The 18,829-nt window shown below is 42.9% G+C and overlaps 1 protein-coding gene and 1 long non-coding RNA gene across 5 annotated transcripts in view; one reads left to right on the top strand and one right to left on the bottom strand.

The window, feature by feature from the left end:
• Positions 1 to 18,829, bottom strand: part of ciita (class II, major histocompatibility complex, transactivator) — a 79,787-nt gene extending 60,958 nt beyond the window's left edge. The window contains exons 1-2 of one of the 3 annotated variants that reach the window (XM_069906960.1): positions 18,686 to 18,829; positions 10,500 to 10,811 (exon numbers count right to left, since the gene is read on the bottom strand). In XM_069906960.1, coding sequence (XP_069763061.1) covers positions 10,500 to 10,809 — 310 coding nt within the window. In that variant the 5' untranslated portion in view covers positions 10,810 to 10,811; positions 18,686 to 18,829. The remainder of the gene's footprint in view (positions 1 to 10,499; positions 10,812 to 18,685) is intronic. The other 2 variants (XM_069906959.1, XM_069906958.1) reach the window with 2 other exon arrangements.
• LOC138747590 (uncharacterized) lies at positions 1,600 to 17,719 on the top strand. 2 transcript variants are annotated; one of them, XR_011347565.1, is made up of 6 exons: positions 1,600 to 1,683; positions 2,608 to 2,700; positions 6,366 to 6,486; positions 6,908 to 7,069; positions 14,314 to 14,482; positions 17,606 to 17,719. It is a non-coding gene; the product is annotated as an uncharacterized lncRNA (long non-coding RNA). The 2 variants fall into 2 exon arrangements; XR_011347566.1 differs by lacking the exons at positions 14,314 to 14,482; positions 17,606 to 17,719 and adding an exon at positions 7,200 to 7,472.

The raw sequence follows: 18,829 nt of genomic DNA, 5'->3' as shown, positions 1-18,829 counted from the left end.
CCTTAAATTATAAATAATCTTTCCCAATGGTATACAATTGTCCATATGCCATCTTATAAAATTATCTGACTTCCAGGTTCCTACCATACATTTCCGTGCCACCGCTATTGCTACACTCAAACATTTTCGTTGATATTTGTCTAACTTCAGTTTAGTATCGATAAATCACCAAGCAAAAATATTCTGGAATCTATATCTTCATAATTTGTCCCGATAATATATTCAAGTCTTCCCAAAATATTTCCATTTTTTTCACCAGACCAAACTGGATACCCCTAGATTTAGTTCCCGAGGCCGGGAACTAAAGAGGTTCCTCCTCTTTCTTTGTTACATCTGAAACATTTGTCAGAACAATTTGAATTAAGTCCATGTAATTAATATGGAGTGTAGTAGAATTGGTGTAAAAAATTATATTGTAGCATTTGATATCTAAGTTTAATTGTATTCGTTAAACTCTCCTGGCACAAATGAATTTGCATATTTAAATCTTTTTTCCTTTTTTTGACTCCTTTTTCTGCATTGTTGTCTACATTGTATATACATATTAGTAATACATTTCTCAAGAAATGTATGAATTATTAAATACTCAAATGGGCTCTGTTCCAGAAGTGTAAAATGCACGCCTAATTTCTTTTTTCAATATGATTTAAGCTGATCGTGTGAAAATCAAGTTTTATTTGGTATATTGTATTCCTCTTTCATTTGTTCAAAAGTCAAGAAAAAAAAAGATTTGAACAAACAACCTTTTATTCTTTTTATCCCTTTATCAAAGGAAGGATTAGTTAAAGTCAAAGGAGTAAGTGGATTCTGCTTTAACATAAAGTGGGCTATTTGGTCGCCCTTAATTCCACTTTGTATATGAATTCCATTCCACGTCTTGAATAAATGTTTCAAAATTGCTACTCCTTTCAAAAGTTCCTTGTTCCAGTTATACCTAAAATGTTCTGGATGAGTTTCCTTTCAATATGCACCGACGCGATCTGCTCCCCCATTTGAGAACAGGAGGATAGGGGGTCCCGTCGCCGGGCAGGTTTCCCCAGTCCTCCCTCCCCCGGGGTTGTCATCGGACGCGCGGGGCGCGAAGCCGGCTGGCCAGCCTCCAGCGATCGTTTGCCGCCAGCCCTCCTCAGACTGTTTCCCTTACGTTGACCCGAGCAAAGCTGCGAGAAAGCAGAACATGAAGCGCCAAAGACTGCAGGGGCAATGAAACACCGACCCGCTGGAGCAAGTCAGAAGGTACATGCAGCCCCCATCGTTGAATGCGCAGAAGTGCTGGAAAAAGGCAACAGGTCCCGCAGTGAATAACAGGAGCGATTCGTGACAGTTTCAGACCGCGAATAAAAGCATCAACAAATAGATAACCGGTGCCATTTCAGTATTCCCCCTGATCTTTCCAATAGTGTTCAGATTTGACCTACCGAAGGAGCCACGATCTCCTCGACCCACCGCCGTCTCGTCCCCGTCAGTCCCCCCCAAACAAATCAGCACCAGGAACACAGTGGCAGTGGCGGGGAAATCCCGGACACGCAGGCGCAGTGCGCCTCGCACAACCCGATCAAAAGTGATCTGGAGACGGCGGACGGTGTCTTTTGGACCCCCCCCCCCCCCCCCGCCCCGCTGAAGGGACTCAGCGAGCCGAGCAGCATCTGTGGAGGCAGACGGGTGGTCGGGATTGGCAATGAGGTGAAATTCAGACACGTCTCTCGGGAGGTATTTGGATAGCACCTCGACAGGTTTTTTGCTCTGAGCCCAGCTGCTGCAGTGAGGATTTGGGTTCTCTCCCTTTTTAAAGTAGCTTTTCTCTCTTTATGGGTTGTACCGAAGGAGCAAGTAATATTTTACTTCTGTAGACGAGAAACTCCCTCCTTTCCTACGGATTATAAACGACCTTTTAAAGCAGATGCAGTTTCGTTTGTTGAGGGAGATGCTTTAGAAGCTGGAACTGACAGCCCTTTTGGCCCACAATGTAGAGCCATCCTATGTAAACCTACTCAACAATCAATGCAACCCTTCCCTATTCATAGTCCACAACTCTTCCCCCTTTTCCCTTATATCTGTGAGCTTAAAAGTCTCTTAAATGCCATTAGTGTGCCACAGTAATACATTCCAGGGACCCACATTATTGTTTTTTTTAAAAAATCCCCTTAATTCCAGGCTTCAGGACTAGCCAGTTTTTCAGTCTTATGATTTTATTTCTGTTTTACTTTCTCTTCCACTTTAGCCTGTTTGACCTTGTGCACTCCTTCAGGTGTCAACAGATTTTCAAGCATTCAAAGTTTGGCACGTATGTGTCGGCCCGTCAGCATTTGGGCAGAAGAAAGGCCATTCTGTACGAACTTTTGTGAATCATTAGACTTTCTGTAGAAATCTTCTCATCCATCGTGCTCTTTCTTCATGAGGCTCTTCACCACCTTGGCAAAACTCTCTGCTTGGCCATTAGACTTTGGGTGATGCGGGCTTGAAGTTATATATGGAAACCTCCCCCCCCCCCCCCCCCATACTGGCAAAGGACTCAAATTCACTGCTCGAACATTGTGGGCCATTTTCTGATGCTACCTCTCAAGGAACTGATTTGCTGGATGTTGACTGCAGTGTTGCTACCTCTAGGTAATTGGAAAGTTACAATCAACAACTTTAAAGTGTGACCAGTCTGGTCCAGGAAGTGGTGTAAGCAGGTCCCCTTGCTGCTTTGGTCTAAAGGTAAGGCATATTTCACATGAAGCAGTGGTCTGGTGTATTTCTTGGTTCATTCTTGGCCTCTCACCTCTCGAGCTCTACGTTTGCATTTTTCCTCACCAAGATGTCCTTTGTGTATCTTTTAGAGCATTTCCTTGTGTAGCAACACTGGGATCACAAGCCTGTTCCCTTTGAAGACAACATCTTTCACAACTGACAGTTCATCTCTGCATGCCCAGTAATCTCTGCTATCTATTGGACAGTCATGCTGGCCATCCTTTCTGCATTCTAACTTTGAGCTTTTTCATTGTCTCATCTGGCTCTGTTGCTTTCCAGATCTGCTCTCTTCTATCCCAGTATACCGGAAATGAGGTGATAATCATGGTAGGCCTGTATCTCCCTGTTAACCTTGGTCGCTCTTTACTTGTTAACTGCTCGAGACCATGCATCTGCTGCAAACATGTGGGTAAATAAATTTCACATCATATTTCTGCAGCTTTATCAACATGCATTGTACCCTCATGGGACAGTCATTCAGTGGTTTGAACATAATTGAGACCAGTGGATAATAGCGCCTCTACTTCCTTGGGAATTTGTGGAGGTTTGGTATGACACCCTGGAAAATTTCTACAGATGTGTGGTGGAAAGTGTGCTGACCGGATGCATCACGATCTGGTATGGGAACATCAATACCCCTGAGCGTAAAGCCCTCCAAAAGATAGTGGACACAGCCCAGAATGTTACAGGCAAACCCCTCCCCACTATTGAGTACATTGACAGGGAACGCTGCCATCGCAGGGTAGCAGCAATCATCAAAGATGCACACCACCCTGCATGCACTCTGTTCTCGCTGCTGCCATCAAGAAAGAGGAGCAGGTGCCACAGAATTCACCCCACCAGGTTCAGGAATAGCTGCTACCCCTCCACCATCAGACTCCTCGACGACAAATTCAATCAAGGACTCATTTCAGGACTCTTACTTGTGCACTTTATTGATTTTCTTTTGTTCTCTCTGTATTGCACAATCAGTTTGTTTACATTTGTTTGTTTGTTTACATGTTTACGCTCTGTACAGTTTATATTTTGCACTACCAATTAGAGGTAATTCTGCTCTGCCCGCAGGAGAAATGAACCTCAGGGTTGTATGTGATGGCTTGTACTCTGACAATAAATCTCAAATCACATCACATACAACCCTAAGATTCTTTTTCCTGTGGGCATGGCAGAATTTCTTATTACCAGTAACTGTAAACTATATTCATAGAAAGAACTCTCAACAATGTGCAAATTCAGAGGTATAAATACTCAGTAATAAATAATGGCAAATGACAAGATATCAAATGAGGCTCTGAATGAATCTATTGTTCTGGAGTCTGACTGACTGCTGAGGAGTGGTAACTATTCCTGATCTTGATGGTGTGAGTCGTGTGGCACCTGTACCTACTTCCTGATGGCAGCAGCAAGAACAGAGCACATCCTGGGTGTGTTATTATGCATGTATAATAAAGATCTACATTTCCCAGGAGGCAATACGTGCATTTGGCACAGGAGCAAAATTCCAACTATGACAGAAGTCGAGGACACTGTTGGTTCAAGCAGCTCGAAAAATAAAGTTGTTTAAATGTTAAAACCATGCAAAGTATGTTGGTGTTTATCAAAAGAGCATTTGAATACAAGGTGAGAGATGTCTTGCTCCACTGGTTGAGACAATGGGGAGACTATAGCTGAAACCGAGTGCAAATCTCGTCTCCCTACCTGAGGAAAGAAAGGCTTGCAGCAAAAGTTCACCAGAAGTTTCCAAAGAATGATCAGAAGCAGCAAACTCATCATAAATTGCAAAAAAAAAACTTGGACACATGCATTTACGGTAAGCTGGCAGCTAAAGTTAGCAACACTGACAAACAACAAATTCAGCCCCAAACTCCCACAAGCATAGAGGGGGAGAAAAAGAGAATCAGTTCTATTTGAAAAGGTGCTGCTGAATTTGCTTGTTGTTCTTTCATATCATCTGTTTATTTACCAGTCTTCTGAATAATACCTTCACAATTCTGCTCTAGAAAAGATTAAACTAAGATACAACAATTAAGTAAAAATATAATACATCTTTAGAAGTCATTATTGTCTATTTCAGTTCAATTTCTTGTTTCATTCAGGTGCTTCCTGAATCTTTGGTACCATCGGAGTATTTTATTAGAGCAGAGATCATCGTTTCCATTGTTTATACTTTGCAGTGATCTCGATCATTAACAGTGGTGTCACAGGTGGAGAGGGTTGTAAAGAGATCCTTCATAAATCAGTTTTGCGTATAGGAATTGGGATTTTATGGTAAAGTTGTATAAAACATTGGTGAAGCCAAATATATATTGCTGCCTGGTCTGATCTGTGTAAAGAGAATTAGAATTAGAATTCATCAGAATTGGCAAAGTGAGAAAACACATTCCAGAGAATGGGGAAGGGATGGATAGGACAAAGAAAATAATTGCAATGAAATGGGGTCAGGGCTGCAGAGAGAAAGAGAGAGAGAGAAAGAAAGAGAGTGAGAGAGAGGATCAAATCTGTGCTTATGATGGGTTTTGAAATGTTTGATACAGTGAAAATCCACCAAAAAGCTTTCTGGAGGCTGAGATAGAACATGATTGGACTCTGACCGAATGTCTGGATGTTCAAATTGTTTGTGGTGGCTAGAACACATCCAGAGTTAGGGTGATGAGATGTTTGTCAGAGAAATGGTCATTGAGGAGAAGGTGGTGGCTGGTTTGCCCATGAGCAGCAGTTACCTCTATTGCCGGGTCTCGTCGTTTCCCGGGTGTTGTTTGTAGAAGGAGCAGGGAGGTTGGCACAATCAGGCCACTGCACCACATTTCCAGTGCTTCCAGTTTATGTGTTGGGCATCACCTTTGCCCCATCACTGACTCACAGGATTTGAGTTGAACTGGAAATGGGGATGGTCCTGCTGGGCTGTCAAAGCCTCAGCTTGTGCAGTGAGTACTGCAATTTGTTGTTCCAGCTCTGACTTCTCCGGCTCAATGGTTGTTGTATTGACCATATTCACCTGCACTGCAGAGGCTGTCTCGATGTAATGGAATTGTGTTAATAGTAAAATTTAAGTTAAGGTAAGTTGTATTTCTTAAACTATGTCTTAAGTAATGTAATGAGTTTGGAACAGGGTTACACACAGGTCACGGCAAAGATATCATTTGGATTCAGAGCAAAGTGTCAGTTTGGAGTTGCAGTATCAAGAAGAACAATACCATAATGGAACAGAAGTGTTCTTAATTGAAACTCAAGCACCAGGTGTGGTTCTTGAAAGCACTTCAGGCCTCGAACAAGAGAAATGAAACTCGGGGCAACTTGAGTGACCTACTTAAGCCTTTTGAAACAGAAGTGAAATCATCTTTCAGAGTCGTGATATCTGCAAGCCAAAGTTAGAAGATCACATGGTTTACAAAAAACTGGGGTTGGCAACTGTTTAATATATTATTTTTATCCTAAAGCAGGAGGGATCTTTAAACCAGAAGAAGGCTGTAGAAGTTGAGAGTCAAGACCCTGTGGCATACACAGGGGTAACACAGTAATTTGTAGAAAGAGAAGGAGATATTGGTCTGTACTATATCACAGTAACCAGAACACTGGTGTTAGACCTTTGTAAAACAAAGGGTTGAATTCTGACTGTCTCCTTTTGTTATTAGAAGGCAGCCTCATCATGGGAAGGAACTCCAGAACTCTTACGAAGCTAAGAGGGAGTTGAAGATCACCAGTGCGAGAGTTTAAGAAGAAATTTCTTCCTGGGAAATTAGCTCATCAAGATTTGTGAGTTGGAACAGTCTAAGGGCTGAAACAGTGTTAACAAAGATTTCATTACTGCTTTAAGCAATAATTTAAAAGGACTTGATGTTTTGTAATAATTTCTGAACTACAATTTAATAGACCTGCAAGTTCAACATGACTTTAAAATACTGGGCCTTAAAACTAACTTTTCAGACTCAAGTTTAAGCTGAAATAGTTTGAACTTTAGTACAATAACATTCGCTCATAGTAGGTTTTAAGCTTAGCATTAAGTAAGTTTAGAGTTAAGTAAGAACTGTTATGTGATTAATAGTTTAATTAAAAACTATTATTTTGAATTTACCGCTGTCTGGTGAATCTTCCATTGCTGTTCCTGTGTTAGTACTAACCGGTGGTGGGGTGGGGGGGGGGAGTTAGTTTGTAACACTGAGTTTTTTTTTGCAAGTTCGTCAATGTTGGTCACTTGAAAGATGCCCATCAGACGCCCCTGAACCTGCATGTGCACGCAGCGAAAGAACTTCCGTTTCCAGACGTTGTCATCAATCTTCTTGTCACCAATCAGCCTGCGTCATCTCCCCAGCATTTGTGATGGCCTCAAATCACCGAGGTAATCATCTGCCAGCAGCTCCAAAATGCAGGCTTGATCTGAAGGTTGCGTTCCCTCTACGACGTCTGCTTTAAGCACGATGTATGGCATAATTTTAACAGGATTAAGCAGCACGTCTTTTACTTCACAGGCAATCTGCTCCAGGACACGAGATGTCCTCTGGCTGGTGATATAGAGTGAATGGAAGTGTACCTCGAAGATCAAAACCCACACTCATACATTAGTTTTAAAAAGGGTGCATATATCGAGTCTGACTTCATATCATTGGGCCATTTTCCTACATGTAATTACAAGGTCACCAGATGTAGGTGATGCTAAATCTTGCCACAGAGTAAAAAGTTAACACAAGTTAAGCAAGCCACATTGTGTCTTTCCTTTATTAGGCGCAACTCCATAACAGACTAAACCACTTAAACCCCACCTCACGTCGCCCATCCCATAAGTTGCTATGAAGCTGTCCGTGCCCACGCCAGCACGTCTGGACTCCCGAACATTGCCTCTGGTGAATGACGAGCAGCAACCAGCCCAACGCAAAACATGACAACAGAAAAGTAAAGCAAATTTCAGGGCAGGGAAAATAATGTTTGTTCCAATGAATGGAAAATATACAAAGGCCACAAAAAGCAAGCTTTTCTAATCTCTCCGAATGACTGGAGCACGAGGGGTTGAAATTATACTACAACTGTTCGAAGCCCAGATTGAACCATTTCTGGTGGACAGTGAGTAATTCTGGTCATCCCATCATAGGAAGAGTGGGCTGCCCTTGGGGTAAGTACAAACCAGATGAGAACTGGGCTCCAAGGGTTCAGCGGTGATTTGATGGGCAAAGGAAGCAGATAAAATAGAGCTAAATCCTTCACATCAGATGGGGAGACAAGGACTGGGGCACACTATCTAAAGACTGCTGTGCCAAGCTGTTCGAGCCTGGAATTCGGAAATTGTTCTAGGTGCAATTTACACAAGGGTGATGGAAATGTGCAACTCTCATCTACAAATGGGATTTTTAAATCTGTAGCATATATATAGAATTATATAGCACAGGAATGGGCCCTGTGGCCCATGATGTTTGCACCAAACATGATGCCAGATTAAATTAAATCTCTTCTGGCTACACACTATCCATAACCCTCCAATCCCTGTCTCTTAAACAGTACAATTACATCTGCTTTCACCAGTACCCATGGCAGACCATTCCAGGTTCCTCCCAATCTCTGTGTAAAAAAAAATCTTGCCTCACACTTCATGTTCAAGTTTTTCATCAGATTGTACAAATACAACCCAAAAAAAAAGTGTTCTCCAGGCCTCAGTGCAACCCACTGCAAACACACAGAGATGCACACACATACCGTATATACACATGTAATAGTCGAATTTGGTGCGCCACGTTTTAGGGTAAGATGTAGAGGGTCAACTATTAAAACGATTACTTTTGCATCGTTCGAGGTGTTGGAAGCTGGAATGGGTGGCTGGGCAGGTGGCTGGGACCAGTGGTAAATCCCTGTCTGGGGTGACTGGAGCTCAGATGGGTTGGCGGGGTGGCAAATCTGCCTTCAGGGCGTCAGTAGCTCAAGTGGGCAGGCAGACCGGGCCTGGGTGAGAGTCTGCGTTCAGGGCATAGGGAGTTTGGATGGGCAGGTGGCCAGGGCAAAAAAAAAGGGGGTGGTAATCAGCTTTTATATGTAATATGGAAAAAAAATCAGATTTTGTGGCCATAAATAGAGGGGGAGGGGAGGAAACAGACTGTGACATGGTATCAACTATTACAAGCAATATATATGCCCAACACATACAGAAATATTAAAATTAATTTCATTGTTAAATAAATAATTGAGTCACGGAGTGTTTATATGAGCAGTTCTTGACACTCTCACCAACTCTTCCCCTCCCCCCCCCACCCCCACCTTGAATGCACAAGCTGTAGTAGAGGTTCTCAACCTTTTTCTTTCCATATGCCATAGGTGCACTGTGATTAGTAAGGGATTGCTTAAGGTGGTATGTGGTTGAAAGAAAAAGTTTGAAAACCAGTGTTTTAATCATACCTCATTGACTCGTTGTGTGCATGGTTTCATACCTCCAAAGGAAATGGGCCAATGACAATTTTTCTCAAGCAAAATATTTCAATAACAATTGGGTCTAGAGCAGTGATTCTCAGCCTTCCCTTCCCACACACTGAAGCAATCCTGATGGTATAGAGAGTGGTATGTGAGTGGAAGGAAAAAGGTTGAAAACCATTGCATTCTTACCCGAGGGGGGGGGGGGGGGGGAAAAATCTGTCTACCTTAACTGTGCCTTTTATAAACAAATAGCGCCTTTGGAAGACTACACAAAAGAGTCTGGAAAAACAACCAACTGAAAAACCTCACAAAGATAAGCGTATACAGAGCCGTTGTCATACCCACACTCCTGTTCGGCTCCGAATCATGGGTCCTCTACTGGCATCACCTACGGCTCCTAGAACGCTTCCACCAGCGTTGTTTCCGCTCCATCCTCAACATCCATTGGAGCGCTTTCATCCCTAACGTCGAAGTACTCGAGATGGCAGAGGTCGACAGCATCGAGTCCACGCTGCTGAAGATCCAGCTGCGCTGGGTGGGTCACGTCTCCAGAATGGAGGACCATCGCCTTCCCAAGATCGTGTTATATGGCGAGCTCTCCACTGGCCACCATGACAGAGGTGCACCAAAGAAAAGGTACAAGGACTGCCTAAAGAAATCTCTTGGTGCCTGCCACATTGACCACCGCCAGTGGGCTGATATCGCCTTAAACCGTGCATCTTGGCGCCTCACAGTTTGGCGGGCAGCAACCTCCTTTGAAGAAGACCGCAGAGCCCACCTCACTGACAAAAGGCAAAGGAGGAAAAACCCAACACCCAACCCCAACCAACCAATTTTCCCCTGCAGCCGCTGCAACCGTGTCTGCCTGTCCCGCATCGGACTTGTCAGCCACAAACGAGCCTGCAGCTGACGTGGACTTTTACCCCCTCCATAAATCTTCGACCGCGAAGCCAAGCCAAAGAAGAAGAATTCTCTCAAAGGTGGGGGGGGAATAAACACTAAATCTCCTGCAAATTTCTACTAACCAAAGATATGGTGCAAAACTGAACATGAAGTTTAGTTGACCCACATTGGACATTGTACAAACAAATGGCATGTTGGTGAGGCATTTGCATTAACAGCTCACTCGTTTGTCCATTCATAAATGTACTTATTTAAAGACCAACTTACAAACTGAAACACATCTCCAAATTCTCTTTGTTATGATCTCATTTGTTTCATCATGTGCTCAGGCCTGAAGTGTTGGCTATAGATCTTTGCCTTCTCTGGACGCTGCAAGACCTGCTGAATTTCGCCAGCACGTTTTGCGTATTTACCACAATCGCAGCTTCTGCGGACTCTCTCCTTTCGCCCCATTAAAGAATGAAATCACTTACTGCCAGCTTGTCCACTTGTCCACATTTGATCCTTGCCATTGGAAACTTGTTGAAACCCTGAACAAATCCATGGAAAATGGACACAGAGAATGGAGAGAAATGCTTGATAGTAGCCTTCATCTTTACCGAGAACAGATACCAGGATAGTTCGCGACAAATCTTCAGGTTCACATTGGCTGTAATGTTTATAGCCATCCTTTGTTAAAAGTCCCTTTTCCAACAAGTCAATCAGCAGGGTTTGGAATTTCGAAGGAGGTGCATTTGATAGCACATTAATTAAGCCAAGTAGGAATTTTCTGGACTGAATCATACCTAGAAAATATGAATTTGGAGATAATTAACACCATACATCAGATAAGAATATTCTAAATAGCCATTATCAAGTTGCCAGTATCCTTTCTCTTGTGGAATAAATCAGGAATGAATCAAGTAAATAAATGGCTGCAGTGGTTTTTCCCGATACTTATCTTTCCATCAGCAGATGTAATGTTTACTGATTGGAAGAAAGCAGTGATGAGGTTGGCATTCTTGTTTCAGTCCTGTTGCACATCTGAACCCCAATCCTTTTGCCTCTTCAGGCTGCTGTCTGACCCACTGAGTTTCTCCAGCAGTTTGTTTTTCAAGCCTCACTCCTCCGAATAGGCCTGATTTCAAACATTTCATGGTATGGTAACATTGGGCCTATTTTCAACATGAGGTCTGATGCATGACAAAATGCCAGCTGAAATTCTAAAAAATCCTGACAGTCAGGTCATCTTTACATGTACTCTCCTTTGCATGCCTCAGGCAGGTTGGTGCTGGTTTGGAGGGTAAAGGAAATGAGAGGATGTGGTGCGCTGTCGTACAGAAAGGAGACACAAGACTTAAAAACTGATCAATAGGCTTTATTCCACTTAAAGTCCCTGCTGCAGTTCGCTGTAGCTCCGAGTCACTGACCCTGAGGGGCCAGATGTGGCTTATATCCCGGCAGATGATTGGCAGCTTCACCAACTTCCTCAGTGGGTGGGCCAGCCACTTATACACAGAACAGTACATATCACCACTAGAACATGGATCATGACTTTGCAGCACAGTACAGGCCCTTCAGCCCACAATGTTGTGCTGATCTATGTAACCCTATTTGGAAAACCAGTCTTATGAGGCAAGGTTAGTAGAACTGGGACTTTTCTCTTTGGAGCATAGAAGGATGAGAGAAAACTTAATAGAGGTCTAGAAGATTATAAGAGGCACAGATAGGGTGGACAGCCAGCACCTGTTTCTTAGAGCAGGATCAGCAAACATCAGAGGACACATGTACAAAGTGAAGGGAGAGAAGTTTAGGGGAGACACAAGGGATAATTTTTTTTTAATATATAAACGCAGAGAGTTGTGGGTGCCTGGAAAGCCTTGCCAGGGATGGTGGTGGAGGCTGAAAAATTAGGGGCATTTAAGAGACTTAGACAGGAACGTGGATAAAAGAAAAATAGAGGGTTAGAGGATTGGGTGTACTCATCAATCTAAACCTTTCCTACCTTCCAGCCGTAACCTTTTTTTTTCCTTGCATACGTGAACTTGTCAAAGAGTCTTTTAAATGTCCGTATTGATCCAGCCTCCACCACTACCCCCAGCAATGCATCCTAGGCATTGTAAAAAAAACTTTGCCAGACTTCTCCCCTAAACTTTGCTGCCCTCACCTGTCCTCCAGTATTTGCTGCAATCTCCCTAGAAAAAAAGATGCTGGATGTCCCAGCAGATTATGTGCCTCCCATAATCTCGTAGCCCTCTATTAACTCCAAAGAGCAAATCTTCAGGCCTGCATTAACCTTGCCTCATAAGATATGTTCTCCAGTCCAGCCAAATCCTGGAAAATCTCCTCTGCACTCTCTCCAAAGCTTCCCCATCCTTCCTGTAATGAGGCGACCACAACTGAACACGATGGTGTTGAGGCAGCCCAGGCTAACCATTGCAGTAAGTCTCCTGCATCGTGCTTTGCTTATGGTTTCAAGGGATGTGATGATACAATCACTACACTGGCTGCACTTCTGCAGGGGCATCCTAGGAGGCTGGCCTCACTGGCCCTTTTTAAAATCTCGAGCCGACCCCCTTAGCAGCAGTCAGGCATGTAGAACCAGGAGAGTACGTAGACCTGGTTGAAGCTGATTAGAGTCTATTGTACAGTCTGTGGACTTTGTATCTGAATTCTTCGCACAGCAGTGCCCACAAGGAATGTCTGCTTTGCATGCAGAGGCAGCATTTAATCATCCACCCCTAACTGCTCTTGAGAAGATAATGGAGAACTCCCTTCTGAACTGCTGCATTCCTTCAGGGACAGATAGACCCACAATGCTGGATGGGAGAAAGTTCCAGAAGTTTTGTCCAGTGATGATGGAGGAACCGCAGTCCCCGAGTAAGAAATTAAAGTATGGGGTGGTGGATGGGATATCAAGCTCTTTGAGAGATGTCCGAGATCTAGTAGTTCAGGAAGGTGGGAGGTACTCCACCATTCTCTTGACTTGTGGCCCATGGAGGATGGAAAGGTTTTCAAAGTGACAGGATCTGAGACACTCGCTGTGGAGTGGCCAGCCTTTAACATGCCCTTGCGGGAGACAGTAGATAAGAACCATAGCAGAAGCCCAGTAATTCCTGCTGCTCTGTGAAAACTCAGAAATCAGGTGCGCTTTCGTGGGGCGAAGAAAAAGTGGGCTTGCACTCAGCACAGATCTGGCATGACCTGGTCACTTCCCTGATGTCTTCTATTGAGTAGGGCAAGTTGCAGGACTTGGAAAAAATGAACCATGCAGGTGACCCCTGGATGGCAGAGCTCATTGTGTATGGTCTACAGTTGACTGGTGTGTGCAGAGGCACAGCATCCCCCGGACAAAGCATCTGGAGGGTCCGCCCTGGCTGGTAGGCGATGTCAAAACTATAAGTAGAGCGTTTGATCCTCCACCTCGCAATTTTGTCATTCTTGATTTTGCCCCCTTGGCATTGCTGAACAGGAATTTGACAGAGTGCTGCTCCGTGAGAACCGTAAATCTTCTACCTGCCAGGTAGTGCCTCCAGTGACTTACGGCTTCTATTATGGCCTGAGCCTCCTTTTCCACAGACTGGTTCCGGAACTCGTGGCCTTGAAGCATCCGTGAGGAAAAAGGCAACCAGCCTGCCTACCTGATTGAGGGTAGTGGCCAGGGCTACATCTGAAGGTGCTTGGAATGTATTGCCAAGGGTGGTGGTGGAGGCTGGAACAATCTGGGCATTGAAGAAACTCTTTGACAGGCACAAGGGTAAAAGAAAAATAGACAATTCTGAGTAAAAGTTTAACTTTTAAGGGTTTTTTGATATATACTCTATACAGTAGGTCAGCAGAACATTGTGGGTTGAAGGGGCCTGTACTGTGCCATAAAAATGTTCTTTTCTAAATAAGACAGACCTCCCTTGCCTCCATGAACTCCACCTGCATCTGTACACTCTGGATGCACTCTCGCTTTCCTTCTCTGACTGGGGAGAAGGCTTAAGAGGGTGAGAGCATCAGCAACAGACAAATACCGTTTCCCTAGACACACTCTCCTCGCCCTCCTCCCATCAGGGAGAAGGATCCTTGCAGCCATCAGGCTCCTGAATGAACCCCATAACAGTGGTATCTTGCTGTCCTTTTGCTTGTAACCCTATACTTTGTAAACTGTGCTCTTTACACAGTTGCATGAATTTCAGAGATAACCTGCCCGATTGTTGATAGAAGACCCCTTCTCTCTTTTTTTTTTTAAATTTTTTTATTTTTCACACCATAAATCACATTGGCCATGATATACACTTTTTCTTTTTCACACATATACAGTGACTTTGATAGAAGACCCCTTCTCAATGTTCAGTAAAAGTCCAAAAAATCCAGGTGCTGGAAATTCGGACCAGGCAACAATCCAGACTTCTCAAAAACTTTTGGCTTTTGCGTGCATAAGCGCCTCAGAAGCACAAGCAACAAACGACCACCAGAAAGTCGCACAAATGTAAGATTTTTTTGGGTACCTTGTATGAAAAAATGTTTTGCTAATAAACTATCAAGACATAGCCGTTTAATCACCCTAACTTTGAATTTTCCCGTGAATCTGTAAAATCCAAACCGACCCAACCCCGAGCAGTCCGAATTTTAGAACTTTTACTGTATTGGTTATTTTTTGACCAAAAAAGGTGACTCAACCGTGGATAACAAGGGAAATTAGAGACAGCATTGGGTCCAAAGAGAGAGCATATCAATTGGCCAAAAAAAGTACCGCAACCGAAGACTGGGAGCAGTTCAAGATGCAGCAAAGGAGGACAAAGGGATTAATCAAGAGGGCAAAAATAAATTACGAAAGTAAGCTTGCGGCAAATATAAAAACCGACTGCAAAAGCTTTTATATATATGTCAAGAGGAAAAGATTGGTGAAATCCAGAGTAAGTCCTTTGCAGTCGGAATCAGGGGAATATAATGGGGAATAAGGAAATGGCAGACCAATTTATTTCTTACTTTAGTTCTGTTTTTACAAGAGAGGATACAAATAACCTCCCAAGGATGTTGAGAAACATAGAGACTAATGCAAGGGAGGAACTGAAAGAAATCAGTATCTCTAAAGACATGGTCTTGGGGAAATTGATGGGATTGAAGGCAGATAAATCCCAAGGGCCTGATAATCTACATCCTAGGGTACTCAAGGAAGTGGCCATTCAGATAGCAGATGCTTTAAGAATTATTTTCCAGAAATCGATAGATTCAGGATCAGTACCCATGGATTGGAGGGTAGCTAATGTTACCCCACTATTTAAAAAGGGGGGTAGAGAAAAAGCAGGGAATTATCGGCCAGTGAGCCTTACATCAGTAGTGGGCAAAATGATGGAATCCATTATTAAGGATGTAATAGCGGAGCATATGACTAGCAGAGAAGGGATCGGACGGAGTCAACATGGATTTACAAAAGGTAAATCGTGCTTGACAAATCTATTGGAATTCTTTGAGATGGTGACAGGTAAAATAGATGGGGGAGAGCCAGTGGATGTGGTGTACCTGGACTTCCAAAAGGCCTTCGATAAGGTCCCGCATAAACGACTGGCTTCCAAAATCAAGGCTCATGGGATTGGGGGCAAAGTATTGATGTGGATTGAGAACTAGCTGGCAGGTAGAAGACAGAGAGTTGGGATAAATGGCTCGTTTTCTGAGTGGCAGGCGGTGACCAGTGGGGTACCACAGGGATCTATACTGGGACCCCAGCTGTTCACAATTTACATTAATGATCTGGATGAGGGGATTGGATGTAATACCTCCAAATTTGCAGATGACACTAAGCTAGGAGGGGTTGTGTGCACGGAAGAGGGGGGTCAGGAAGCTCCAGTGTGATTTGGATAAATTGAGGGACTGGGCAGATCCATGGCAAATGCACTACAATGTGGATAAATGTGAGGTTATCCACTTTGGTAATACAAACCGGAGGGCAGATTACTATTTGAATGGCAATAGGTTAAGAGATGGGGAAGTGCAGAGAGATCTAGGGGTACTTGTACATCAGTCTCTGAAGGCGAGCGTGCAGGTACAGCAGGCGGTTAAAAAGGCAAATGGGATGTTGGCCTTCATATCAAGAGGGTTTGAGTCTAGGAACAAGGATACCTTACTGCAGCTGTACAGGGCCTTGGTGAGACCCCACCTGGAGTATTGTGTGCAGTTTTGGTCACCTTATCTAAGGAAGGATGTTCTTGCAATGGAGGGAGTGCTGAGGCGATTCACCAGGCTGATACCTGGAATGGCAGGAATGACTTAGGAGGAAAGATTGCGCAAATTGGGATTGTACTCGCTGGAGTTTAGAAGATTGAGAGGGGATCTCATAGAGACCTATAAAATTCTGGCAGGACTGGACAGAATGGATGCAGATGGGATGTTCCCAATGATGGGAAAATCCAGAACCTGGGGTCATGGTTTGGGGATAATAGGCAAACCATTTAGGACCGAGATGAGGAGGAATTTCTTGACCCAGAGGGTGGTGAATCTGTGGAATTCATTGCCACAGAGAGCAGTAGAGACAGGTTCATTAAATATATTTAAGGGGGAATTAGATCTACTTCTTCAGTATAAGGGTATTAAAGGTTACGGAGAGAAGGCGGGGACGGGGTACTGAACTTTAAGATCAGCCATGATCTCATTGAATGGCGGAGCAGGCTCGAAGGATCGAATGACCTACTCCTGCTCCTATCTTCTATGTTTCTATGACAAATAAATTTAAAATTAACATTTAAAGCTTTTTCATTTTGAAAAGATGGAGCCCATATACAAAAACTGGTTTAAAAATATAAAGATCTTTCAATATCTGGTCTGAGTGGTGAACCTGTGCTCCCAAATTAAATCAGATTTACATGAACATTCTCCTTTATTTTATATATATTATTTTTTAATCTATCTATATATCTATCCACAAACACAATCTATTTTTTTAATAATCATTAGGAAAAGGGGGAGGGTTAGGGAGGGAGGGTTGAATATATTCACATTTAATTTGATATGAATACATACATGTACCTTTTGATGCGATTTAAATTTTTAAATAAAATATATATTTTTTTAAATGAAAGCTTAAACTTAAATACAATAAAATACAACCAACCGTATATTGTTAGCAAGTGACATGGTCATGTTGAGTGCATTGGGTGGTGGTGTGAGTTCGGTGCGGCATTGAGAATGGAAGATCCAAAACACTCATTGAGAGAGGAGAGCAGCAAGTTTGTTCAGAATGAAAAATCGATGCTTACCAAGTCGCAGTAAAGGCATAATATCTTTTTTAAAAATGAGAATTTAATACAACAGCTGTTTAAAGAGAAGAGGTGGAGCAGGATTAAACAGCAGTAGACCAATTGTTTCAAATAAAAGGAACTAGACTAGACCAGTTGAGACAACAATTGGAGCAGCTGAAACTGTGGGACCCAAGAGGAAGTTAAGGCAATGCAAGAAGATACATTATCAATACTTACACACTACTTTTTTTAAAAATTCCTTGCATCTGCCACTTGAAGTGCAACAAAGAGAGGAGAAAGAAAAATGAAGAACATGCTGTCGATGACTTTCTAAGGAATCTTGTGCTTGACAATCCCACATGATATTTGTTTTTCAGATCCACATACTTTACAGAAACAAAAGAATGGACAGACCTTCTTATTACTATAAAGCTTCAATGGAATTCCCAGACGACTGGCAGGGGTAAATTTGCACCTGGACACAGAAAGTAGTTCTTTTGTCTGTACTCTCCCCTCAAAAATCACAAGGTTTGAATCCAATACAAGCAACTTAAATCGAAGCTGACATTCCACACAGTGCTGAGGGAGCGCAGTGCCTTTCAGAGCCATTGTCCCTGAAGTGAGGCATTAGACCAAGGCTCCATCTGCTCTCTCAGATGGGCATGAGGGACAGGTGACACCACTTAATGGCCAGGATTGGAAGCATTTCCAGTATCAATGAATATCACTCAAACTGTTGACTTAAGTCCACTCAGTATTTACTGACACACCACCTAGGAGATGGCAGGATAGTGTGACCCTATTACACGTCAGCAACCCCAGGTTCAAATCCGGGATTGCAAGGAATTTTTAAGTTCTCCTCATGTCTGCATGGGTTTTCGCCTGGGTGCCCTGGTTTCTTCCCACCTTCCAAAAATCGTACAGGGCTATAGGTTAGTTTGGATCTCATTGGGCAGCACAGGTTTAAATGGCCTTCTACCGTGCTGTCAAATAAAATTAAAAAATTTAAAAATATATAAGAATGAAAAGTTTAGACAAGGATGAAGTGTGATAAATCAGCAGATCCACAAGACAAACTGTGGCAGAATGATAGAAAATATCGCAAACGTGTTCTTGAATGTTTTAAAGTGGATAGGAAACTTACACAATCCAAATTAGTGGTTGAAGTGAGAAAATAATGCACACTGAAATACAACATTTAACCCAATTACTCTTGCACTAAAAGGTGATAGTAAAAGAGTCTCCTGGTTTAGATTTTTTCAGACTGCAATGTTATAGCAAACCTCCAAATAGATTTACATGTACTGAAGAGTATAAACTTTACATTACCCATTAGAATTATAAAAGACAAATGTCATATCATCTCCAAAACTTCAAAGAAATGTAAACATTACAGTTGTAGGGAAAAAGGATTGAATATTTTGGTGTTAGTGCAATAGAATTCTAAAGATACAGACCTGAGAAGAGGGAATCCAGAGGCGAACTGCGCAGGGTTTAACAGATAAGGTTTCTGCATAATGTGGAGCATAGAAATAGTGTTCTGATATCACCTCCTGTTCCTTGCATGGTTCATGCAAATTTTGTTTCTCACATTCACTCAT

Source organism: Narcine bancroftii, chromosome 12 (genome assembly GCF_036971445.1).
Source record: "Narcine bancroftii isolate sNarBan1 chromosome 12, sNarBan1.hap1, whole genome shotgun sequence".
NCBI lineage: Eukaryota > Metazoa > Chordata > Chondrichthyes > Torpediniformes > Narcinidae > Narcine > Narcine bancroftii.
This window is presented reverse-complemented; position numbering and strand designations above follow the sequence as displayed.